The following is a 27871-nucleotide window of genomic DNA, read 5'->3' as shown; positions in this document are numbered from 1 at the left end:
TCTTCTAGGATTTTTATGGTTTTGGGTCTTACTTTTAAGTCTTTAATCCGTCTTGAGTTAATTTTTTTTTATAAGGTATTAGGAAGGGGTCCAGTTTCTGTTTTCTGTGTATGGCTAGCCAGTTTTCCCAACAATATTTATTAAATAGGGAATCCTTTCCCCGTTGCTTGTTTGTGTCAGGTTTGTCAAAAATCAGATTGTTGTAAATGTGTGGTGCTATTTCTGATGCCTCTGTTGTGTTCCATTGGTCTATATATCTGTTTTGGTACCAGTACCATGCTGTTTTGGCTACTGTAGTCTTGTAGTATAGTTTCAAGTCAGGTAACGTGATGCCTCCAGCTTTGTTCTTTTTGCTCAGGATTGTGTTGGCTATGCGGACTCTTTTCTGGTTCCATATGAAGTTTAAAGTAGTTTTTTCCAATTCTGTGAAGAAAGTCAGTGGAAGCTTGATGGGGATAGCATTGAATCTATAAATCACTTTGGGCAGTATGGCCATTTTCACGATACTGATTCTTCCTATCCATGAACGTGGAATATTTTTCCATTTGTTTGTGTACTCTCTTATTTCCCTGAGCAGTGGTTTGTAGTTCTCCCTGAAGATGTCCTTCACATCCCTTGTAAGTTGTATTCCTAGGTATTTTATTACCTTAGTAGCAATTGTGAATGGAAGTTCACTCATCATTTGGCTGTTTGTCTGTTATTGGTATATAGGAATGCTTGTGATTTTTGCACATTGATTTTGTATCCTGAGACTTTGCTGAAGTTGCTTATCAGCTTAAGGAGATTTAGGGCTGAGACGATGGGGTTTTCTAAATATACAATCATGTCATCTGTAAACAGAGACAATTTGACTTCCTCTTTTCCTATTTGAATACTCTTTATTTCTTTCTCTTGCCTGATTGCCCTGGCCAGAACTTCCAATACTATGTTGAATAGGAATGGTGAGAGAGGGCATCCTGTCTTGTGCCAGTTTTCAAAGGAATGCTTCCAGTTTTTGCCCATTCAGTATGATATTGGCTGTGGGATTGTCATAAATAACTCTTATTTTGAGATATATTCCATCAATACCTAGTTTATTGAGAGGTTTTAGCATGAAGGGGTGTTGAATTTTGTCTAAGGCCTTGTCTGCATCTATTGAGATATTCATGTGGTTTTTTCATTGGTTCTGTTTATGTGATGGATTATTTTCATTGATTTGCATATGTTGAACCAGCCTTGCATCCCATGGATGAAGCCGATTTGATCATGGTGGATAAGCTTTTTGATGTGGTGCTGGATTTGGTTTGCCGGTATTTTCTTGAGGATTTTCGCATCAATGTTCATCAGGGATATCGGCCTGAAATTTTCTTCTTTTGTTGTGTCTCTGCCCGGTTTTGGTATCAGGATGATGCTGGCCTCATAAAATGAGTTAGGGAGGAATCCCTCTTTTGTATTGTTTGGAATAGTTTCAGAAGGAATGGTACCAGCTCTTCTTTGTGCCTCTGGTAGAATTTGGCTTTGAATCCCTCTGGTCCTGGGCTTTTTTTTGGTCAGTAAGCTAATTAATTACTGCCTCAATTTCAGAGTTTTTTTAGTTGTTGTTGTTGTTTTTGAGACAGAGTCTCACTCTGTCGCCCAGGCTGGAGTGCAGTGGTGCGATCTCGGCTCACTGCAAGCTCCACCTCCCGGGTTCACGCCATTCTCCTGCCTCAGCCTCCCAAGTAGCTGGAACTACAGGCGCCCGCCACCACACCCAGCTAATTTTTTGCATTTTTTAGTAGAGATGGGGTTTCACCGTGTTAGCCAGGATGGTCTCGATCTCCTGACCTCGTAATCCGCCCACCTCGGCTTCCCAAAGTAATTTCAGACTTTTTTATGGGCCTCTTCAGGGATTCAACTTTTTCCTGGTTTAGTCTTGGGAGGGTGTATGTGTCCAAGAATTTATCCATTTCTTCTAGATTTTCTAGTTTATTTGTGTAGAGGTGTTTATAGTATTCTCTGATGAGTGGTGATACATCTTTATCATTTTTTATTGCGTCTATTTGATTCTTCTCTCTTTTCTTCTTTATTAATCTGGCTAGCGGTCTATTTTGTTGATCTTTTCAGAACACTAGCTCCTGGATTCATTGATTTTTTTTGAAGGGTTTTTTGTATCTCTGTCTCCTTCAGTTCTGCTCTGATCTTAGTTATCTCTTGTCTTCTGCTAACCTTTGAATGTGTTTGCTGTTGCTTCTCTAGTTCTTTTAATTTTGATGTTATGGTGTCAATTTCAGATCTTTCCTGCTTTCTCTTGTGGGCATTTAGTGCTGTAAATTTCCCTCTGCACACTACTTTAAATGTATCCCAGAGATTCTGGTACGTTGTGTCTTTGTTCTCATTGGTTTCAAAGAACATCTTTGTTTTTGCCTTCATTTCGTTATTTATCCAGTAGTCATTCAGGAGCAAGTTGTTCAGTTTCCATGTAGTTGTGCGGTTTTGAGTGAATTTCTTAATCCTGAGTTCTAATTTGATTGCACTGTGGTCTGAGAGACTGTTTGTTATGATTTCCGTTCTTTTGCATTTGCTGAGGAGTGTTTTACTTCGAATTATTTGGTCAGTTTTAGAATAAGTGCAATGACGTGATGAGAAGAATGTATGTTTTGTTGATCTGAGGTGGAGAGTTCTGTAGATGTCTATTAGGTCTGCTTCATCCAGAGCTGAGTTCAAGTCCTGAATATCCTCATTAATTTTCTGTCTCGTTGATCTGTCTGATATTGACAGTGGGGTGTTTAAAATATTCCACTGTTACTGTGTGGGAGTCTAAGTCTCTTTGTAGGTCTCTAAGAACTTGCTTAATGAATCTGGGTGCTCCTTTATTGGGTGCATATATATTTAGGATAATTAGCTCTTCTTGATACATTGATCCCCTTACCAGTATGTAATGGCCTTCTTTGTCTCTTTTGATCCTTGTTGGTTTAAAAATATGTTTTATCAAATATTACACAACTCCTGCTTTTTTTTTTTTTTTTTCCATTTGGATGGTAAATATTCCTCCATCCCTTTATTTTGAGCCTGTGTGTGTCTTTGCACATGAGATGTGTCTCCTGAATACAGCACATTGATGGGTCTTGACTTTTTATCCAATTTGCCTGTGTCTTTTAATTGAGGCATTTAGCCCATTTACATTTAAGGTGAATATTTGTTATGTGTGAATTTGATTCTGTCATTATGATGCTAGCTGGTTATTTTGCCCATTAGTTGATGCAGTTTCTTCATAGTGTTGATGGTCTTTACAATTTGGTATGTTTTTGCAGTGGCTGGTACCAGTTGTTCCTTTCCATGTTTTTAGTAGCTAATTTATTTGGCTGACTCAACAAGTATCCATTGAGTTTCTACTATGTGCCACGCATTGTTCTAGACCTTGGTATACACAATTTTAAAAGACAGTACTTGTCCTCTAGAAGTTCATGGTTTAGTGAATGAGGAAGACATATAAATAAGATATAATATGTTATAGAATAGAAAATGTGATCAGCAAAATGTCATAGAAGCAAAGTTCTTTCTTTGAGTCATTGGGACATAAGTGAGGCTTTATCAGGAAGGTGAAATTTGAGTCACATTTTTATTTCATTTATTAGAGCACATTACTGTCCATTATGACTTATATGTTCATTTGGTCATAAAATAGACAATTGCCAGAGGTGCAAATTAAAACATAGCTCATGCTAGTTTCTACATTTTTTCACCTCAGAAATTCCCATATCAGAAATCTGTTTTACCACAGCAAAAACACGTTGTTGACACACTCAATAAAAAATATTGGAATCCTTTATATACCAACTGGTTTTTTTTTTCCTTTTTTTTTCTGCTACCTGATTTATTTTATTTTATTTTTTCATATGCCAACTATTGATGCTTTTTCACACATGTGCCAGCTCTAAAAAGAGGAGTACCTAAAATATCTTGAGCAATATATAATGCTTATTCTTAACGCCTCAATTATATACCAGATTTGGTGTATAACACATAATGCTGTTTCTGTTATATACTACAGTTGATACATAATTGAGGCATTATGAATAATTTCTAGGGCTTTTCTAAATGCCGTTTTCTGTACTTTGTCAGGAGAAGACTTCTAATAAGTTTTTTAAATGAAACAAATTTGTGACCAAAATGTTACTTTTTTAATAAGGAAATCCTTAATAGTAGAATAAAATGTACATTTAGCTTCCTTTTATACTTACAGTAGTCTCATTGTATAACAACATACCAAAAATATGTCTCTTCATGATGATACCTGGAGCCTCTGTTACCATCTCTGAGACCTGTTCCCATCTCTGAGACCTGTTCCCTTGTTTCCTTTGTTTTATACTTATTTTTTTGTTTGTTTTTTTAAGACAGAGTCTCGCTGTATCGCCAGCCTGGAGTGCAGTAGCGCGATCTCGGCTCACTGCAACCTCTGCCTCCTGGGTTCAAGCAATTCTCCTACTTTAGCCTCCCGAGTAGCTGGGACCACAGGCATGCACCACCACACTGGCTAATTTTTGTATTTTTAGTAGAGACAGGGCTTCACCATGGTGGCCAGGATGGTCTTGAGCTCTTGACCTCGTGATCCGCCCACCCCGGCCTCCCAGAGTGCTGGGATTACAGGCTTGAGCCACTGCACTTGGCCTTGTTTTATACTTTTAACCTCACCTTCACTGTCTTTCTTCCTTTCAGCATATATACATAGTCAAGTCTTTTTTTCAGATGGGAAGTAGAGAAAGGGAGACCCATGACCTTGAAAAGGATGAACTGTGCTTTCCCCTTACTTTCCCGTCTCCCCTTCACTAGTCCTTATCTCACCACAGCCTGTCAGCTGCTTAGCATGGTAGGTCAAAGCATGGATTTTGGAACTAGACTGCCTGTATTCAAATCCTAATTCTGCCATTTATAAGCTGTATGACCTTGGATAAGAAACTTCGTAGTTTCTTCATCTGTAAAATGAAGATAAAGTGCTTGGGAAGTGCTTGGCACATGTAAACATATAAAAATATCAAATACTGTTATCATCACACCACCCTATAGAAATTGCTTTTGATTAGGTCACTCTGGACCTCCTGTTTGCTAGGTTCCTTGTACTCCCTTTACCTTTGAGAATTTGACATCCATTTATATACTAACATCCAAAATTTGTCTCATGCTCTGTCTTTGAATTTCCCTCCAATGTGTAACTCTTAAATGGATATTCCTGCCAAGTTAAACTACATGTAACTTAAACTCAAGATGCCAACTTACACTAATCTTGATTGTTTTATTTCCTACACTTTCTTATAGGTACAACCCAGTAACCCAAGTCAAAAACCTAAGGCTTACCCCAAGTCCTGTTCATTCTACTTCTTATATAGCACATATTTTGCCCTTTCCTCTCCTACTATTACATTATTTCAATTCTTAAGCATCTTTTTTGTGAACTCTCAAAATATATCTGTGTCATCTTTGTTCCATCATTTGTCCTCTTCAAATGCGTTGAATACACTGCTTCCAAATTTATTGTTTTATAAAGCAAATGTGATTATTATGTTTTTAAAACCTGTGCCCCGTCACCTAAAGGATAAAATTCAAACTGGATTCTGTCTACATCTTTAGCCAAAACTACTTTCAATTCTTAGAATTGATTGTTTCAAAACTCTTTATATATACTGTGACTGCCTCCCTACTTACCTTTTTCACACTTTCCCTCTTTCTTCTATCCATTTCTCATGGACAAATACGTATTATGTGGTGAGAATTGTGAAAGCAGAGGTTATCTTTGGTTCTCTTTTATATCCTCAGTGTTAGTATAGTGCCAGATAATCGTAAGCACATTAGAACAGTGTTTCTTACAATGTGTCTATGGACAAGATAATTCTGGTCAACAATAAAATAAGCACAGAAATTGTAAGTGATCAAAAATCTCTATAGCAATTTGATAGGGTAATTTTAAATCAAATTTAATAATAAAAAGCAAGACTTGTTTTTTGTATGGTGTTTTTAATTTAGTTTTTCTAGCGGTTCAAAATTAGTCCTTTCCATGTAATTATTGCAGTTTTACACTTACAATAAAGCTTCTACCTGAAGTGCCTTCTAGGTCATTGAGAAACATAGAAAATTATCTTCCATATAGGTTTAGATGAAAGTGTATTTTGCTGTGGAACTAATCATTTGAAAACTGGGAATAGCACCAGGAGGTGAAAATAGCTCAAGCTGAAATATTTTGGTTTGTATATTAGCTCTGCAACTTTTCTTCTGTATATGTGAGTAAGCAGGTTACTTATCCATTCCAAGACTTAGTTTCTTCAGCTCTAAAACAGGAGATAACGCTTACTAAATTTACTTTTCAGAACTGTTTCAAGAATGAGTAAAATGTACATCAAGATATATTTTAATAAAAATAATGTGTTCAGTATTTAAAAATTAGTCCTTTCACACACATGGTTTGCAAATCACTGCATTAGCAAAGATTATTTACCAGAAATATTTGGAACTCCCAAAGAGCACAGTAATTTTAATAAGAATTATAGCGCATAATATATATTTATTTCTTGCAACTGAAGGGTCAGAGAACTACCTATATATGTATAGTAACTCTTGGACCATATACGGTCCTGCAAATGCAGTCGATTGGATAGCACTTGAATTGAGCTGGCATGTTAGTCACAGCTGGGCAGATCATATCAGCACCACCATGGAAATAGTTCCTTGAAAGATTTCACAGTGAATGATAGGAAAAAAATTCTTTTAGAACATTATTGGTATACTTACAGAGACTCTTAAAGTAATGATCTCTTAATAAATATTTGTTGAACAATTATTTAAAGTTTTCTTATTACAAAAATGGCTTGATTGCTTCTCTTAAAGAATGTAACAAATCAATAAACTTAAAAAAAAATTCCATTGTTCCTTCCTGTATGCCTTTGCAGAAGAACTAAGACTTAGATTAGTAAAATCATACAATGCTTAATATTTATTTATTCAAAATTGTTTCTTTACTGAACATTATAAAGAACCATTTTTTCATAAATCCTTTGACTGTCTTGCTTGCCTAAAAAGTTAATTCTTTTAAATTTCATTGTGAGCCAGTTTTGAATTATTAATGGGGTAGGAAATAATGTAACTTAACATTAAAATTGAATTCCATTCAATTCTTCCATTTAAGCTTCCATTCTTTAAAATAAATGTAACTTACACCAACATTTCTTAATGTTATTAGAACCTTCTGGTTTTAGCATACTTCCCATAAAGTGAATACATGAAAATTTTTTTAAATTCATGAATAGCATGTTACTAAAATAAAATAATGAAATCAGACAACTGCTGACATAATCTAGTATTAATAGTTTCAAAACCTTATTTAAAAACAACTTATCCTAATCTTCTAGCCTTTTTGCTGGTGAAATAATTATCACAGAGACTTCCACTTTTATCTGTGTTATAAGTGAATCCTCTATCCATATTTTTTTTGGCTTTCAATATGAAAATTAATGGTCGTCATATAATCATGGCTTTTTTAACATTGACATCTCTAGTTACAGAATTTACTCACTGCAAGTAATAGGGTAGTCTTTTTGACAAACTTAGAATTCTCCTTCCTTGGTGCTATGTAGATGAGGGCAAAAAAGGATTGACATTTCTTTGCTAGCCAACAAAATGTTTCCCATCAGTATCAGTATTTGTACTTCGTAGAATTTTGATAATTCTTCATTGAATTCAAATAGTATGTGAAGAAGAAATGCCATAGAATTTGAAGGAAGGGACAACAGTGGGGACTTTAAATGAAGTTTAATTTTATTCATGTCTTAAGCATAGGGACCAGATTAATGATATATATTTAAGTGTTAGGACAACATCCTTGTCCAGGTCAAAAACCTTGCTTTTAAAACTACTTTTATTTAACATTTTAATATTTTAAGCAGAGTATGCTAGTTCTCTTTTCACTGACAGGGGGAAAAAAACAGTTAAAAGTCTTAAAAAAAAAAAAAAGAGGAAAATTATATCCATTTCTATTTTGCTTACCTACGTTTGTTCTTTTTTTAAAGTTGAAGAAAAATGGAGATATAAAGTAAAACAGAGCTGTAGCTGTATTTGCTTTCCCAAACTATGTGATTTTCAGAATTGATCTCTCAAATTTAATGAGATTTACCTTTCTTAGAAAAAATATAACAAAAATAAGAACATCAAGTGACTTAAAATATATCATTTTTAAAATCTGCTTGATGAAGAAACAGGCCTATATTTGTAGTTTTTAATTGAAAAAGTTTACTTCAAACTTTGCTATGTTATTCACTCGTGTAGCATTACAGAACTAGAGCCAATATCCCAATATTAGTAGATTGCTTTGGAATCATACAGTACCTTTTCAGAATGCTTATACTGTTGTCATGATGAGTTAGAAAACAATTGACATGGCAAATCTAAAAATTATTTTCCATCTAACCTTAAAATCCAGAAAAAAACTGTTTGAGGGTATTCCAAGATGACTTTAACCATGGATTACTTCAGGTTTTATTTTATTTTTTAAATCATAACAAACTAAGAATGAATCCCTTATTATATTTAGATTGGGCTTTTATTTTTAGTACTGGTCAGTTAGAAGGTATAGCCATTTTTTTAAGGGTTGTGAGTGGTATTACATTTTGATCAGTTATAGAATGAGTTACACAACTCAAAAGCTTTAGGTAATCAAAAATTAAGTTTGTTTTCTTTCCTGTTCTAGTTACCGGTTTACTAAAATAGTGAGCATACATGATCACTTGAGAATTGGGCTTCTGGAGCACCTGAACAGAAAGGGAGTGGTTCATATTCAGCATTACAAAAGACAACTTTCTCTTTTTGAAGGGGATTACTTTGGCTATTTTCCAGGTACTGGGGAAATTCCAAATGCATTACAAGTTATTGGGATGGCTATTAATTATTCATTTCCTAAAATATGTTGACTGAAGACTTGAGATTTGGTTATATAATAGAACATTATTTGACTTCATCAATTTATAAAAAACTGATGTCGAAATTTAGCAAAATACAAAATTGAGACTCTTACATGCAGCAGTTATATTTTTTCAGAGGACTCTAGAAACATTAGGCTTATTAGTCAGAACATACTTAGTAGAAGTACTTTCTGAAAGTAATAGAAGAGCAATAGAATTTGTGCATGTATATATAAAGAAAAGTTACGTGCAATGCATTGCATCTTTCCAAGTAATTACATAACAAAAGAAAATCATATTCTGCATAATATTTCAGTTTTAGGATATTAGGTTAAGGAAGGATATTTATAACTAAAGAGTTTTTAATAGAGAATTAATACTTTAATAAAGAATGCATAAACCATTCATATATTTTTATAAATAATTCTTCAGGGTGTAATTAATGGCCTGAATATATTAAACCATATCACAGAGTGTCCGTTAGATGAGACATTTGATTATTTAGAATAATTCTTTTTTAGAATTTTTATGTCTGCTTCCAGGTTGAAGATTCAGGGGAAATGATCTTCATAAAAATATATTGCCAAACATATTTCTTTTGCATACTTTTTACTTATGGATTTATCTTGATAGTTGCTGGGGAAGTCATAAAGGTTATTTTCCTTCATTAGGAAAACCTTTTTGGGCATTATTTGGACTTTTATTTTTGAACATGGAGAACTTTGAGCTGCATTCGACTTATAGCAGGGTGCAATTCAGATCTCATTTTAGTCAAGTTTTTTCTCACTGCTCTAAGTGTCTCTAAGGACTACTTCTAATCTTTCTATCGTACAAGTTTCCATTCATTCCACATACCTTATTGAGTGTGCCCGATATTGTGATAGACCCTGAGGTACAAGGGTGGATAAGACATAGACTCTGCTCTCAAGTGCAGTGTAATTGAGTTTGAGGTATCAAGTTAGCCCAAAGAAAGGAATATTCTTTCTTGATACACAGAGAAAGATATGACATTTAGAAGAGATGTTGAAGTAAGTGTTTAAGAATAAATAGGAATTTCTTATAGGGGATGCATATTCTAAGAAAGGCAAGAGTGCATGCAGTCTCAATACATTAAACTAAGGAATATGTCTTAAGACGCCTAATTCAAATTCGAGTACTCTTATTACTTGCAGTTTCCCATATAAAATGTATATGAAGGCACAAGTAGAGAACCACAAAGCCAGTTCGAAACCACAAAACCACTTAGCAGTCACTTCTCACTAAATAATTGTCTTGCACATACAATAGCCATTCTTACCATTGCTCATGGATCAGCTTTTCATCATAACTCATGTCCTAAACTTTCCAACAGTCATTTTATCATAGTTAGTGAATTCCAAAAGTCTACCATATATTAAACATGCATTTTAGTTTTTTAATCATTACTCATGGATCAACTTTTCATAATAGCTCATGTCCTAAATTTTCCAACCAGTCATTATTATCGTGGTTAGTGAGCTCCAAACTTTCATATTTATGAAATACAAAATTTAGTTTTTTAATCCTTAAATTTTCAAATGCTGTTGTCAGTTTTGTGTACTAATAACTTACATAGGAGCATTTAAAAATATTTAAATACAAAAATATTTAAGCCTAGTTAATAAGTACATTGACTTGTTAATATAAACTTTTTTCTTTTTCTCTTTTTCATTAAAAATTGGAACTATTAGTACCAAGTGTTTTTCTTTAGTCTGGCTCTTGCTTTATTTTTAACATATTTCAATTCTACCCAATTTTAGGACCAACTGTAGGTACCATTGTGATATAAACAAAAATGTGGCTTAAAAAATATGTTTTATGATCAGTCACATAGCCTCATATTTGGACCTTATTGTATTAGTGACACATTTTAAGATCTAGTTCTCCTGAAACACTGAAGTTTTGGCATTTGTCAATGTCAGGCAATTGAACTCCAATAAATTAACAGGGGCATAGCTCCAAATGGCATGAAACTGGTAGACACGTCACAAAACTTACAAGTAGCCACAACAATAACATACTAATACTGTTTATATAATCTCTTTTGTGTTTCATGATACATTCATATATGTTCTCAGTTTTTATTAAGAACAGCCATGCCTGTTGCAGGAAGTTTTGTCCTGTTTAATAGTCCAGGAAGCATTGAAAGTAGAGATATTCACATAGGCACAACACATATCTGATTTTTAGTCCATATTATAATATATCACTCAGTAAAGTGTCTTACAGGATAAAAGGAAAGTTTTCTATTGCTACCTACATATGGAAGACTTTTAAAACATGTATGTCTTTAAGAAAAGAATTGTTTTGGGATAGTCTCATCTGATAGGAAAATGTTTTTTTTATAGTAGAAGAGTCTTCGCAATAGATACTTCAGAACTGATTATTTTCATTACTGACCTAATAAAAATTATTTATTTTTAATTTTATGTATTTTTTTTAAATTTGTATGGCTACATAGTAGCTGCATACATTTAGGGGGTACATGAGATATTTTGATACAGGAATTCAATGTATAATAATTACATCAGGGTAAATGAGGTATCCATCACCTCAAGCATTTATCCTTCCTTCATGTTTCAAACAATCCAGTTATGCTTTTTTAGTTATTTTTAAATGTACAATAAATTATTGTTGTCTGAAAATTATCTCTGTTCATTAAAACATGGTATTTAATTGCAGCCAGTCCAAGTAACTAGTGTTCTTATAATTGTCCAAAATGTTCATGTTCTGAGATAGCCTCGTGTGAAAATGTTAAATAATGAATTTCATAAAGTAATTACTAATCAAATTACATTATGACCAACATTAAGAAACTGGCTTCAGCCAGGTGCGATGGCTCATGCCTGTAATCTCAGCACTTTGAGAGGCCAAGGTAGGCGGATCACTTGAGGTCAGGAGTTCAAGACCAGCCTGGCCAACATGGTGAAACCCCATCTCCACTAAAAATACAAAAATTAGCCAGGCGTGGTGGCACAGGCCTGTAATCCCAGCTACTTGGGAGGCTGAGGCAGGAGAATTGCTTGAACCTGGGAGGTTGCAGTGTGCTGAGATCACGCCATTGCACTCTGCACTCCAGCCTGGACAACAGAATGAGACTCCATCTCAAAAAAAAAAAAAAGAAACCGCTTTTTTTTCCTACCAGAATGATGACATTGAATACTGATACAACATCACATGGGACATGGCAATATTTTTAATTGTTTGATTTTTTTTTCCATTTATGCCTTGAAATTTACCAAAAATTATGAGAACGTTTAATATTTTAACTGATCTGTATACTATTTTAAGAACATATTGACTCATAGTCTGGTGCAGTGGCTCACAACTGTAATCCCAGAACTTTGGGAAGCCAAGACGGGCCGATCACCTTTTGTCAGGAGTTCAATACCAACCTGGCCAACGTGGCGAAACCCCGTCTCTACAAAAAATACAAAAATTAGCCAGGCGCAGTTGTGGGCGCCTATAATCCCAGCTACTGGGGAGGCTCAGGCTGGAGAATTGCTTGAACTCAGGAGGTGGAGGTTGCAGTGAGCCAAGATTGTGACTCTGCACTCCAGCCTGGGTAACAGAGTGAGACTCCATCTCAAAACAAAAAATAAAATGAAACTATTGACTCCTAATGATATTTTCAAGATGAGGGTGGAAAGGATGGTATTTTTATGAGGGAGAAACATCAGACATCATCTTAGTTTTTAAACTAATATGATTTGGGTATTAGTAGAACAATTATATTGACTATTGAATTTATGTAATTATATGTGTTTATACAACTTGTTAGGAAGTGTCACTTATTAGAATATATGTTCAACAAATAGAATGTTTATTTGGGCCCATTTAGGACTAAATAGCTTACATTTAAATACTGGTTATGATATCTTCACAGATAACACAGGCAAATTATCATTAAAATGATTTGTGTTTTGCTGTTATTTGTTAACAGTGAATTATACTCAGTTTGAAACCAGCATGTATCACTGTGAAAATAAATGCTGGTCTCTGTTTCAAGGAGTTTTTAAAAATCAAAGCAGAGGATCATTTACAAAGCAGATAGTTGATTGAATGAAAAATCAGACAAAGGGGCAGAAAGATTTGTAATAGGTACTGCCCTTCTTACAGTTTAGCATTTAGGTAGAATTGTTTGAAGATATTTTTGAGATTATTCTTTACAAATATATTTTTCCTCCATTTAATAGTATTTCATTCAACAAAAATTTATTGACCTCCCTATGCCAAACATTGAAGGAAAAGAGTAAAAATCAAGAGGATAAATGCATTAGTAAGTACAGGCAAAGATATTTTTAGTAAGAATACATTTATTGTGAACATGCTCAGTGACAGGTGACATAGTGCTCAGTGCTGGCAATATAAATAAGAATACCTGCTTTCGTGGAGGTCTCAGTTCATTTGGCAAAACAAACTAAAAATTAAAGTTACAGTCTATTATCAGATAATATATTATCAGATAAGTGCTGTAATAAAAGTAAGCAGTAAGCATTAAGGAAACATACAGGAGAAAACACTATAAGGAAATCTAAGGGAGGCTTCCCAGATAGGATACTAGAATCTTGATGGATTTATAGAAGTTAGTAAGGCCAAAAAAAAAAAAAGTACATTTCCAAGTAGATGGAGTAATGTTGCAAACTTTCAAAGTGAGAGAACATGTGAAGGAATGACTAATTAAATAAAGCTGGACGAGTTGAAAAGAAAAGGGTATTGACAAAGGATGAGGCTACATAGATGAGCAAACGACAGACCCTTCTAAGTATCTGGGCTTCCAATCTGTAAGCAGGGAGAGCCGTTAAAGGGTTTATAGCAAGGAAGCAACGTGATGAGATGTACATTTTAGGGAGATCACTCTGGATACTATTGGAAAGCTAGAAAATGTTCAGTTACACCTGTAAGCTCTTTCCAAGATAAGAGTATGTGTGAATAATTCAGTAATAACAAAGTTTAAGAATTACTCAGGTTTGCGCAACTTGGTTCTTTTGAGATATTTGTAAATTAGGTTATTTATATAATTGCATTAACAAACAATGGAATGTTATATTCTTAGCATAACCCTGAGCTGATCAAATATAAGAAGTGCAAAACTATTGATAATTGTTGGAAATTCCTGTCTGACCTCTCCTTTGTCTGACTATTTAATGTTGCTCATATTTTGTACTAAATCAGATAATACTAAGTGATGCCATCTACCATTCTAAATTGCCTGGACCTCCCTCTAGTGCTGGGTTTATAATTAAAAGGACATATATTACAAAAGAAGAAAAGAAACTGAAACTCAAAAGGAGTATAAGATTATGAGATAGGTTGAGATCTAAGAGGTAGAAAGTTAGGGAAGCATCCTTTCTCTTAATTGCCTCCTACACTGTAGCATACCTCTCTTTCTCTTGCTCACATATATTAAAAAGTTCTACTGCTGAAAATATGTATATGACTCTAAAGGCCTATATAGCTCACTCCAAACGTTTTAGCTGTTTTTATTATTTTCATTGCCTAAGAATAATATAATCGTAAATTCCATGATATTATAACCGGTTCTCCCTTTTGCCTTGAGGTAGGGGCCAGGCTAGCAATTTATAATAAACATTATTATTTTTATTATATAGAAAGTTTCTAAATAGATATTATTGGCTACTTCAGTAAACATGTTGATTTATAATTGAAACCACAAAATTGAGTACCATAACTATTTTTAAAAACTAAGTAAACGTTGACTGCATATTTTGAAATTTTAGCTAAACAATGCATAGTATATAGTCATAGTTTATGGCATATAAGTTATCTGTATGAATTCAACAGACTGAACCTTTCACAGCTACCAAACCTATCTAACTTAATACAAATGACTATAAGCAAGCTTCAAAAAACTTTGATTTGCATTAATGTGAACCCAGGCTCTCATAAAAGTGAGTTTCTACTATTTTCCATGCAAGCAACTAGCTTCCTTGCAGCACCTTGCCACTTAATTCCAACACAAATATCTTCCTACAGCAAAAAAAAATTTACTTACGTGACCATATGTCTGTGTTAGTCATTGCATATTATAGACATCTAGTTGATAATACTGGGTTTGTATTGCGGTCAAATCATATGGATCATCACCTTAAAATTATTCCAACTTGAGATAAAATGTTGTGGAAGAATTGTACTTCTGCCATCTGTTTTATATTAAATATGAAATTATTTAATTCAGAATTGGAAAGAGTTAGACAATTAACTTGTTTATAGTTTTTATTTTGCCATAAAGGAAAATTGCATCGTTTATGACATTAAAGAAGAGCTGGAAGTGAGAACACACTTACCAGAGTTCACATACTAAAGTTCGTTTTCTCAGGCCCAAGTAATCTGTACTGTCTCTTCTAAAAATGGTTGACCAAATGGAAGGTTTAAAGGCTGCACTTTCATGAAAAATAATTGACAATGGAAGCAGTAAATACCTCTATTAAGTTAATTTCTTGCTTGCACTCTATCTCAGTTTTTACCTACTCAGGCTAATTTGCAGGTGCCTGGGATGAGTAGACAATCCATAATTTCTACCAATCAAGTAAAAGAAGGAAAGAAAACTGAGCTTCTCTCCCAGTTACCAGGTAGTTTGCTGTGGTTAAAATTGATGCAGACTTTACAGCAGCAGATATTATTAGCATTTTTATTTATTATAAGTAATTATTTTGAAATTTGGGAAATGAATAGTTGAGTACATCATTTGAGTGTTTATTTGACCAGTTATTAGTGCAAGGAACCATCATTTAAATGTTCTCTATGTGTTATAGCAAATCAATTTGTTTCTCTCTTCATTTTAATGTGTTTTAAGAAAAATGAAGTATGGTTACTTTTACTTGAAAATATGTTTTGTTTTTTGCAGTGTTTGAGCAACACACCTCCACTTACTGAGTATTTCCTCAATGATAAGTATCAAGAAGAACTGAATTTTGACAATCCCTTAGGAATGAGAGGTGAAATAGCTAAATCTTATGCCGAACTGATCAAGCAAATGTGGTCTGGAAAGTTTAGCTACGTCACCCCAAGAGCCTTTAAGGTTAGTGTGATAAATGCATTTTAGCAAGGGCACCTACAAGGGTACAAAGGTTGGTTCTTGGGGTAGGGGGAGTGAAAAATAGTAGCTATTACAATGGTTTGTGGCCCTCCAAAGGAACACAGTACATAAATAGATACACAATGTATCTGTGGTATAAAATTTAGGTGGGAGGGATATGGAAGAGTTTTATCCGTTTTGTTTTTGTTTTTGTTTTACGTCTAAATCTGGGATGGGGAGAATGAAAAAAAAGTTGAAAAACACTGGTGTGGTAGAAGAATGACTATAGAGACAGCAATGAGCATTTGTGTAGTTGTTTTGGAATATAGTACATCTCTGGAAAACCTACATGAATATTCTATACAAATGTAAAAGACTAAATTTGGGCATGTTACTGAACTCTTAAGAACCCATTTTACTTTGAGAGTCATGAATTTGAAAAATTATCAAAATGAAAATTGTCTGCAAACCAAGCACTAAAAATTAACTGTACTTTCAATATGGTTCTTAAACGTTTAAGGTTATTCACATGTGTGAATTGTTACTTATCAAGGAATTTATTGTTCAAATAAGAACTGAGCTGAAATTAAGCTTTATGGGTGAAATTTAGCTTTATGTTGTTAAAAAATTCCTACTTTATAGGTGAAACTTTGAGAAATTTTAAACTTGTAAAGAGAATAAGCAATTTTAAGTTGTTATTTATACAAGTAATTTAAATGGCATTGATATAGGACATCTACTAGACAACATTTTTTATTAGCTATATACTAGTTCTTAGAAAATAAAAAACAACCAAAAAATCAAAATACCTCTGTATTTGTCTTCCTTAACATTCTAAACTTTGGACATACTAGTCCAGACAAACCGTCTCTCAGCTCTTGCCCATCTTTCTAATTGGTTTTGTTTTGGTAGATTTTCTGTCTTAAAATTATGTGTAAATAGGTTCTTGATTTATGTGACTTTTTTCTGTCACATGATGATTCATACTATTAGATTTATTTTCAGTCTCATCCAAAAAAGAAAATACTTAGTGATGCAAAGATTTGGAAAATTGAATATGAACATTAATGTTTCTGTTATCTCTGTAAGACTCGTCCTCCTTTTGCGCATAAAAACTACGTGAGAGCCTAGAGTAGTTATCTTAAAAATGCTTTCAGATACATAATTATCTTTATGTGGTAATACAACAAGGATGAGAACCTGCCTTTTACTGTCTGCCTACCAGACATTTATAGGAGGAGGCAATAGGAATACCTAAAGCTAAGAATTAAGAACATCTGGAAAATCCTTTGACAAATAGTGAAACAACAATTAATGACAATGAAATCTATGACCAAACAAAGATAAATACATTTTTATATATAAGGATTACATGTGTTGATCTATTTTGTCCCAGATAAGCTTTGTTGAGTGCTTACTAGGAATGCAAAACAAAATATAATTCATATATATTCCTCTTGTTCATGTATACAATTTTTATTATTCATAGGAGTTATGTTCCATGAAGCTGCCACAAACACTGAAATAACAAGTACTGAACCATTACTCCTAGGGAAAATATAGGGTTCGATTCCTCCAAGCCTTTGTTCACAACATTTTTGTCAACCAGATAATGTATAACTTTGTTTTGCATGTGTTTCTGTTTAAAAACAACTTGTTTAATATATATTGTTGAGTCCTTAACACTAAACTCATAGCAAACAGCACTATAACTCATGTCTTAATGAAGCATATGTAACACATACTTTTTCTCCATAAAGCACATCACAGCTTTCTTGCATTTAGGAACACTAGCCTAGCATGTTAGTACTTCGTTCAGTGGCCATTTTAAATACTGAAATTAACAACAAAAAGAACAAAAATGTGAAAAAACATAACACTAAATAAACTACAAAGGACACTTGTTTATAGATTCAGAACTGAAACAACAAGCCAAAGCATCACCTTGTTCAACCCCAGCTGGTAATACGCATACCAGGTGACTCAAATTTTTTGCCAAATGGCCATGAATTGATTTTGGGGTTACAAATAAATTTTAGCAAGCAGGCAGATTCACAAATGTGAGATCCATGAATAATGAGAATCTATTGTACATATTTTTAAAAATCAATCCTGTTCCTAGAACTGATTTTATGGTTCTGCATTTCTTACAGACACAGGTAGGACGTTTTGCACCTCAGTTCTCTGGATATCAGCAGCAAGACTGTCAAGAACTATTAGCTTTCCTATTAGATGGATTACATGAGGATTTGAATAGAATTAGGAAAAAACCATATATACAATTAAAAGATGCAGATGGAAGGCCAGATAAGGTAAATTTCATGATCTTATTGTCACCATTGTTATAATTTTGTGATAACCTCTTTCTAATTTGTGTCTGTTATCCTTGTAGGTAGTTGCCGAAGAAGCCTGGGAAAACCATTTAAAACGAAATGATTCTATCATAGTAGATATATTTCATGGCCTTTTCAAATCAACTTTAGTTTGTCCTGAGTGTGCTAAGATTTCAGTAACATTTGATCCTTTTTGTTACTTGACACTTCCATTGCCCATGAAAAAAGAACGCACTTTGGAAGTTTACTTAGTTAGAATGGATCCGCTTACCAAACCTATGCAGGTAAATCATGGGTTTTTTTGTTTTTTTGTTTTGTTTTTTTTTTTGCATTTGTTATTTTTATTAAAAAATTAGTGTTGAGTCCTTATTATAAAAATTAAGTATTGAATTATCAAGCCCAATCAATAATGTTTATTTGTATAAGAGATTTTATAAGCTGAATACTTTGGAAATTAGTGTAACTTTTTACAATCTTGAAAGAGCAACTTGTGTCATATAAAAAAGGCTTTTTCTCATGAAAGAAAAATGAGAATCTTGTTTTTATAATATTGGGGTGAATATTAGCTTATGAAGATTAACATTTTTTATATTTTTTAAACTTCAAGTTTCTTTCGTGTTAATTTTAATTTTTTTTACTAGTGGCTATTGGAAGTAAAGCTAATACTGTACATTTTAATTCATAATGTGATAATAGTGTATTTAAATACCTGTAATTTTTAGGCATTTTAGGAACTTAAAGTAGAAGTTTAGTTAGACTGAAAATATTTCGTTCAGTAATGTTCTCTAATTTCTAATACTTTGAAGTATCACATATTGCTTATTCTGTGCAGAAGTCCTGTGGTAAGTCTTACTGTCAAATTGCCTGATTCCGTTACCTAGTTTTATAATTGTATTATTTATATTTTTGGAGTAAAGCACTGTCTTTTCTCCCCTATTTATTATATAATCCTCTTCTGACATGACCCATCCCAGTGAAAGTAACTTCTTCTTTTTCTACCTCTCTTTCCCTAAATTCTAACACTTAACTAATTTTATTATAACTTTTGGCTTACTTTTATATTTTCTCCTTAGACTGCAAGTTCTTTGAAGACAGGGACCTTGTAAATCTTTGTATTTCCAACTTTTGTGGCTTGTAGATATTAATGCACAAGAAGTATTCAAAAATTTTATTCATCAAGATACTTAACTGTGCACCTACTAAGTATAAAGCTGTTTCACTAAACAAAACAGATACAATTCCTGCTTTAGAAGATTGTGTTCTGTAAATTTTTAGCCAAATAGCTCAGTTTGTTAGTCCGTAATAGTTATGATGTCTATATGAAAGCTATACTTTAAACAAAATTATGATCTTACCATTCAGGGATGTATTTGGGTTTACTGTCAACAAAGGCAGAGTGTATGTAGTGTTCGTAAAAACACAGTCCTTTTATTCAAAGTAATTAAAGTCTAGTAGATACTAGGTAGGTACTCAGTTATGCAAATTTAAGCTATTTGTTTTTCTGCTGCTTTATGTTTTCTTTATGAACTCATTGAACACAATGCCCTCATCGGTATTTCACTGGGGAGTGCTAAGTACTATCCCTTATCTGTGACCAGAGCCAATAAAGACCTGCTTTTACTTTTGGCCTGGGGAATATGTGTTCACATTGTTAAAGTTATATCCTTTAGGTATTTACTTACTCACTCTTTTTTAAGTACAAGATTGTTAACATTCTTTTCAATGGTGAGAAACTATAACAGTGCCAAACCACATCCTTACCTCTCTAGTTTGTAACTTTGCAAATATACACCAATGAGTGTAATGGAGCAAGAGAGCATAGAATAATGAGTATAAATTTACTGCAACAAAAAATAAATGTAGATATTTTATTTCTCTACAGCACATTTGTTAGAGATAATATTCTCCCATGCCAATAATATAAGGTAATCTATATCATAATAGTGGCAAATTGCATTAATTTACACATTAGTCCATAAGGTATATGATAATTACTCTTCCATAAATTGGGCCCTAAATTATTTTTCCAGCAATGTGAATTTCATTGACTTACCACGTTTCTCATTTGGTGACCAATGATATAAATTTGTGGAAGTTAGAGCCATGGTTAGCACAGAGAAATTTGGTTGTTTTTGTGTTTTGTGTTTTTTTTTTCTTTTTTCATTTAGAGGCAGTAACAACTCAAATACAAAATGATCACTATGCTTTAACCAGTTCGTGAGGAAAGTGAAATTAGCTGAGTTTGCCTATTTGTTGAGTTTTCCCATTACTGAAGTTGATTTAGGTCATGGAAGCTTATTAGGAAAAATATTGAATATGTATTATGTCTTGGGCTCTCATGCTGTGCAAGGTGCTGGAAATATAATGGTGTTTCTAGTCCTTGTTCTTCAAGAAGCTTGTCATACATTGTGAAAATTGCTCTGACGGGGTGCTGCAAGAAAACACAGAAAGAGTAACCTACCCAAACTAGTTATGAGGCCTGTGATAAATTCTGAAGGACAATTATGTTATAAGCAGGTGAAAACTAGAAATAAAAGCATTATAGGCCAAGATAATGGCATGTACAAAGAACTTATGGCAAAAGAGAACATGGCCCACTTCTGTAGTCTACAAGTATGGCAAGCAGGAGCTAGATCACAAAGAACTTTGATGCCGGTATAAGAAGTTTGAACTTCATCCTAAAAACTAGGGAAGCCATTAAAGACTATTAAGTATAGATATTATATGGCCAGAATTGTGTTTGAGAAAGATGATTCTGGCTAGCACAGAGATTAGTTAGTCTTAGCACTAAGACCAGATAAGAAGCTTTTAGTGATCAGATGACAGACAAATGACAAACGCTTCAACTCAGAAAATGAGTGTCAGGATGGCAGTTTGAAGAGCCAGTTGAATGTGGGAAGTGAAAATGTATGAGTATATTCAAAGATGATGCCAAGTTTACTTGACAGGAAAAGAGGAGACAGCAGTGCTGTTTTAGTGGAATATATAGGAAGAACAAGTTGAAGAAGGAATCGATTTTCATATTGAGCATGGTGGCCTAACATAACCCAATCCTGTGTGTAGAATTGGACATGCCGACTTATAGATACCTGAGAACACTTAGGTAGAGATATCCAGTAGGCATTGAATTTGTGTATCTAGACCAAAGGAGAGAGACTGCTTTAGATATAAATTGGGCAATGAGCTCTGTGAAAATGATAGTCAGTGTTTTAGAAGGATGAGATTACTTAAGGCTAAGGTGACCCTGTGATTTATCATCTAAAAAAGAACTCTTTTGAAAATAGAAGGGACTGTCATTAATAATTATACTAGGATATCAGGCTAATCCAGGACTGGCCAAAGCAAATCAGGAGATACTGTCACCTCATCCAAGGAGAGCATATAAAATTGAGAAGACTGCTAACGAGAAAACTCTAAAGAACACTGTAGGAGAACTTCAAAAGGAGAATGTGATCACAGCAATAGAAAAGAATTAAGAAGTAGTCGTGTTATAAGGAAAGGGAATTTTTTTTTTTCTTTTTTTTTTTTTTATTATACTTTAAGTTCTAGGGTACATGTGCATGACGTTTATATCATGTATAACTCCCCAATGCAATCCCTCCCTCCTCCCCCCTCCCCATGATAGGCCCCAGTGTGTGATGTTCCCCTTCCCAAGTCCAAGTGATCTCATTGTTCAGTTCCCACCTATGTGTGAGAACATGCGGTGTTTGGTTTTCTCTTCTTGTGATAGTTTGCTAAGAATGATGGATTCCAGCTGCATCCATGTCCCTACAAAGGACGCAAACTCATCCTTTTTGATGGCTGCATAGTATTCCATGGTGTATATGTGCCACATTTTCTTAATCCAGTCTGTCACAGATGGACATTTGGGTTGATTCCAAGTCTTTGCTATTGTGAATAGTGCCGCAATAAACATACGTGTACATGTGTCTTTGTAGTAGAGTAATTTATAATCCTTTGGGTATATACCCAGTAGTGGGATGGCTGGGTCATATGGTACATCTGGTTCTAGATCCTTGAGGAATCGCCATACTGTTTTCCGTAATGGTTGAACTAGTTTACAATCCCACCAACAGTGTAAAAGTGTTCCTATTTCTCCACATCCTCTCCAACACCTGTTGTTTCCTGACTTCTTAATGATTGCCATTCTAACTGGTGTGAGATGGTATCTCATTGTGGTTTTGATTTGCATTTCTCTGATGGCCAGTGATGATGAGCATTTTTTCATGTGTCTGTTGGCTGTATGGATGTCTTCTTTTGAGAAATGTCTGTTCATATCCTTTCCCCACTTTTTGATGGGGTTGTTTGTTTTTTTCTTGTATATTTGTTTGAGTTCTTTGTAGATTCTGGATATTAGCCCTTTGTCAGATGAGTAGGTTGCAAAAATTTTTTCCCATTCTGTAGGTTGCCTGTTCACTCTGATGGTAGTTTCTTTTGCTGTGCAAAAGCTCTTTAGTTTAATTAGATCCATGTGTCAATTTTTGCTTTTGCTGCCGTTGCTTTTGGTGTTTTAGACATGAAGTCCTTGCCCATGCCTATGTCCTGAATGGTACTACCTAGATTTTCTTCTAGGGTTTTTATGGTATTAGGTCTAACATTTAAGTCTCTGATCCATCTTGAATTAATTTTCGTATAAGGGGTAAGGAAAGGATCCAGTTTCAGCTTTCTACTTATGGCTAGCCAATTTTCCCAGCACCATTTATTAAATAGGGAATCCTTTCCCCATTTCTTGTTTTTGTCAGGTTTGTCAAAGATCAGATGGCTGTAGATGTGTGGTATTATTTCTGAGGACTCTGTTCTGTTCCACTGGTCTATATCTCTGTTGTGGTACCAGTACCATGCTGTTTTGGTTACTGTAGCCTTGTAGTATAGTTTGAAGTCAGGTAGCGTGACGCCTCCAGCTTTGTCCTTTTGACTTAGGATTGTCTTGGCAATGCGGGCTCTTTTTTGGTTCCATATGAACTTTAAAGCCGTTTTTTCCAATTCTGTGAAGAAAGTCATTGGTAGCTTGATGGGGATGGCATTGAATCTATAAATAACCTTGGGCAGTATGGGCATTTTCACGATATTGATTCTTCCTATCCATGAGCATGGTATGTTCTTCCATTTGTTTGTGTCCTCTTTGATTTCACTGAGCAGTGATTTGTAGTTCTCCTTGAAGAGGTCCTTTACATCCCTTGTAAGCTGGATTCCTAGGTATTTTATTCTCTTTGAAGCAATTGTGAATGGAAGTTCATTCCTGATTTGGCTCTCTGCTTGTCTGTTACTGGTGTATAAGAATGCTTGTGATTTTTGCACATTAATTTTGTATCCTGAGACTTTGCTGAAGTTGCTTATCAGCTTAAGGAGATTTTGGGCTGAGACAATGGGGTTTTCTAAATATACATCATGTCATCTGCAAACAGGGACAATTTGACTTCTTCTTTTCCTAACTGGATACCCTTGATTTCTTTCTCTTGCCTGATTGCCCTAGCCAGAACTTCCAACACGATGTTGAATAGGAGTGGTGAGAGAGGGCATCCCTGTCTTGTGCCAGTTTTCAAAGGGAATTGTTCCAGTTTTTGCCCATTCAGTATGATATTAGCTGTGGGTTTGTCATAAATAGCTCTTATTATTTTGAGGTACGTTCCATCAATACCGAATTTATTGAGCGTTTTTAGCATGAAGGGCTGTTGAATTTTGTCAAAAGCCTTTTCTGCATCTATTGAGATAATCATGTGATTCTTGTCTTTGGTTCTGTTTATATGCTGGATTACGTTTATTGATTTGCGAATGTTGAACCAGCCTTGCATCCCAGGGATGAAGCCCACTTGATCATGGTGGATAAGCTTTTTGATGTGCTGCTGAATCCGGTTTGCCAGTATTTTATTGAGAATTTTTGCATCGATGTTCATCAGGGATATTGGTCTAAAATTCTCTTTTTTTGTTGTGTCTCTGCCAGGCTTTGGTATCAGGATGATGTTGGCCTCATAAAAAGAGTTAGGGAGGATTCCCTCTTTTTCTATTGATTGAAATAGTTTCAGAAGGAATGGTACCAGCTCCTCCTTGTACCTCTGGTAGAATTCAGCTGTGAATCCATCTGGTCCTGGACTGGAAAGGGAATTTTTTAAGGAGAAAGTGGTCAGCAGTCATATTGCAAAGAGGTCAATAAAATAAAGACTGATAAGTTGTACAACAGTATTGGCAGCCTTGGAAACAAGTTAAATAAAGAGGTGAAGACAAGCCAGCAAGAGGGTTGAGAAGTAAATGTGATAAGGAAATTATGATAATATAGATACCATTAATAAAGTTATTTATAAAATAGAAGAGAAGGGGAGATAATTAGAGGGAAAGCAATGAAGGATGCTTGTTTTTTGAGAGACTTTATATTCCAGTGCTTATGCAAGAGTCAATATAAAATGGAAGAAAGAATAATTGCTGGGTTTAGGTCCCAGAGAAAGCAGAAGAGCATGGGATTTAGAGCATAGATGCTAAGGTTAGCCTTGAATAAGAAAAGAGACACCTCTCTTCCCATGTGTTGCAAGAGACAGAAAAGTACCTATATGGATTCAAAGAAGTTAGTAGGAGAACAGGAAGTTGGAGATTTTCCCACCCAGTAGCTTCTGTTTTTGAGGTAAAATAGGTATTCTGCTGATATTAAGGGAGCAGTAGTGAAATAGGAAGCCTAAAGAATGGTGAAGTTTTTTTGGTTTTTTGTTTGTTTGTTTTTGAGGCGGGGTCTTGCTCTGTCACCTAAGTTGGAGTGCAGTACAGTGTGATCTCAGCTCTCAGCTCACTGCAACCTCCGCCTCCTGGGCTCAAGGGATTCTCCCACCTCAGACTCCCAAGTAGCTGGGACTGCAGGTGTGCGCCTCCATGCCCAGCTAATTTTTTGTATTTTTGTAGCAATGGCGTTTTGCCATGTTGTCCAGGCTAGTCTCGAACTTCTTGGGCTTAAGCGATTCACCCGCCTTGGCCTCCCAAAGTGTTGGGATTACAGGCGTGAGCCACTGCACCCAGCCCGATGAAGATTATAAAGTTATTGAGATAAATGAGAAAATAAGCAGATGTGTGATATGCAGAATTATTTCTGGGTACTGTCAGAGAATCAGTTGAGATTGGGCACTGTGAATTTGTAGCACACCAACCTCTAAAATTGGGAAATTTTCTCCAGCACATATGAACAGCTCTGAGAAAGTTTAGCAAGAGTGGAATGAATAGAATTCAGTAACAAAGACATTAAAGGTTCACGATAAAGCATGTACGGCCTGGGTGGAAGGGCAAGAAGACAGTAGGGAGCTGGTAAACTGGGAGAAAACAGAGTTAAAAGGAATAGAAATCTCTGTGCAAGCCAAGAAGAGAAAAGAATGAATTTACAGGAGAAGTAAGAAGTAGCGGTTAGACAGTAACCTGTTAGTTTAAGATAGTAAAAGTGGGGTTGGGTGCAGTGGCTCACTCCTATAATCCCAGCATTTTGGGAGACTGAGGCAGAAGGATTACTTGAATCCAGGATTTTGAGACCATTCTAGGCAACGTAATGAGACCTCGTCTCTAAAAAATAAAAATTAGCCACTCATGGTGGCACACGCCTATAGTCCTAGCTACGCAGGAGGCTGAATTGGGAAGATGGCTTGAGCCTGGAAGGTTGAGGCTGCAGTGAGCCAAGATCATGCACCTGTACTCCAGCCTGGGCAACAGAGTGAGAGCCTGTCTCTAAAAAACAAACAAAAAAACATAGCAAAAGTGGGAGCAGTTTCAAGTGATGACAGGATCTAATAAGTTGACTAAGGTTGATTAATGCAAGTGTCTTTGAATTGAGGAGCCAAGGAATGATAAGACTAGGACAAATTATCCATGTGGACATTGTCACCCAGGACCCAGGATGGTGGCAAGATCAGAAACAAACACTGAGCCAAATGCCAAATGAATGTGAGGTAGCAACCATGAGGTCACTCGCATTTACTGAATTTTTTTTCCAAAGTAACAAATTTATTACAATTCTTTTTTGTTTTTTAGTACAAAGTGGTTGTCCCCAAAATTGGAAACATATTAGATCTTTGTACAGCATTGTCTGCTTTGTCAGGAATACCTGCAGATAAGGTAAGATGTTTCTGGGGTTGAAGTATATAAGTTGGTATTTAGTTTCTTAGTGTTGTAAAACCAGCTTAATAGAAATTTGTTTCCTTTTAGATGATAGTTACTGATATATACAATCATAGATTTCACAGAATATTCGCTATGGATGAAAACCTTAGTAGTATTATGGAACGGGATGATATTTATGTGTAAGTATAAAACTCATTGTACAAAATATTACTTGAAAAAAAAAATCAAAAGAAGTAACATAAAATTTTGAGAGTTTATGGTCAGTTTTGTCCTTGTAGGTTTGAAATTAACATCAATAGGACAGAAGATACAGAGCATGTGATTATTCCTGTTTGCCTAAGAGAAAAATTCAGACACTCAAGTTATACCCACCATACTGGTTCTTCACTTTTTGGTCAGCCTTTTCTTATGGCTGTACCACGAAACAATACTGAAGACAAACTTTATAATCTCCTGCTCTTGAGAATGTGGTAAGTGCCAAACAATTCTACATTGACAAAATAAATATGGGAATAAAATATAAAATAGCTAATAAAAATAAACACACAAGGTACTATCAGAATAGAATTATACAAGTCTGTATTGTCTCAATTTTGTTTATAGTCAGATTATAGTCCTAATCCACTTTCTTATTCACGTAAAACACGTTATGGAGGTAATTTCAAACCCAGGAAGCATGAAGTCTGTAGCAGTTTTAGGCCAAAAGTTTACAGTTGGAAGGAAATAGGAACTTATGTTATAATAATTATGTGTTACATGTTTGTTCTGTGAAATCATAACAAATGTCAAATGCTTCATTTCTTTATATACATTACCAGTTCATGATTAATAGTATTGTAAGGCAGCCTATTTTTTGCCTTCCTAAATCCCTTTATTTGAATTATAAAGTTATCAAGAATGTCATTTGATCCCTTTTATCTTTGAAAGCTGATGTATTTAGTATTCTTTCTTGCATATCTAATTATTGTAGTTTCATAACCCATATATAAAAAATCACATTATACAAAAATAAGTGTTTTTAGCAACAATATATACCATCTAAATGAAGATAAGTTGAGAAATTATTTGCAACAAATATTTAACATTTAACCTAAAAGGTAACATATTAATTATTTTTATAAAGAGGAGCAAAACAAATTACTAGTCAGTTATATGTATGGTACTATAAGTTTGATTTTAACCTTGAATCTGCTAAGTGACCACTGTTACTGCATTAAAAAGTTTTGTTTTACTGATAGAATGAAAGCTTTTTTAAAGTTTTTATCTTTGTAGTACTGAACTTGTTTGATTTCTGATTTTACTTAAGCCGATATGTCAAAATATCTACTGAAACTGAAGAAACTGAAGGATCCCTACACTGCTGTAAGGACCAAAATATTAATGGGAATGGCCCAAATGGCATACATGAAGAAGGCTCACCAAGTAAGACTTTTCTGTTAAATTGTAAAATGTTTCACTTAAATAATTGCTTCAGAGAGAAAGTTAAGAAAATG

The 27871-nt window shown here is 34.5% G+C and overlaps 1 protein-coding gene across 6 annotated transcripts in view; it reads left to right on the top strand.

Annotated features, from left to right (window-relative positions):
- USP15 (ubiquitin specific peptidase 15) overlaps positions 1-27871 on the top strand; it is a 150138-nt gene that overhangs the window by 106604 nt on the left and 15663 nt on the right. For 4 of the 6 annotated variants that reach the window (XM_033221431.1, XM_033221432.1, XM_033221429.1 and 1 more), the window contains 7 exons: positions 15790-15963; positions 18114-18272; positions 18353-18577; positions 26289-26372; positions 26463-26557; positions 26657-26848; positions 27685-27800. In XM_033221431.1, coding sequence (XP_033077322.1) covers positions 15790-15963; positions 18114-18272; positions 18353-18577; positions 26289-26372; positions 26463-26557; positions 26657-26848; positions 27685-27800 — 1045 coding nt within the window. Of the gene's footprint in view, positions 1-8692; positions 8839-15429; positions 15515-15789; positions 15964-18113; positions 18273-18352; positions 18578-26288; positions 26373-26462; positions 26558-26656; positions 26849-27684; positions 27801-27871 lie in introns of those variants that run through there. The other 2 variants (XM_033221433.1, XM_033221434.1) reach the window with 2 other exon arrangements.

The sequence above is a fragment of the Trachypithecus francoisi genome, unplaced genomic scaffold (genome assembly GCF_009764315.1).
Source record: "Trachypithecus francoisi isolate TF-2019V2 unplaced genomic scaffold, Tfra_2.0 Lachesis_group11, whole genome shotgun sequence".
In the NCBI taxonomy this organism is placed as follows: domain Eukaryota; kingdom Metazoa; phylum Chordata; class Mammalia; order Primates; family Cercopithecidae; genus Trachypithecus; species Trachypithecus francoisi.
Note: the sequence above shows the minus strand (reverse complement) of the source record. Positions and strands in the feature narration are given on the sequence as shown.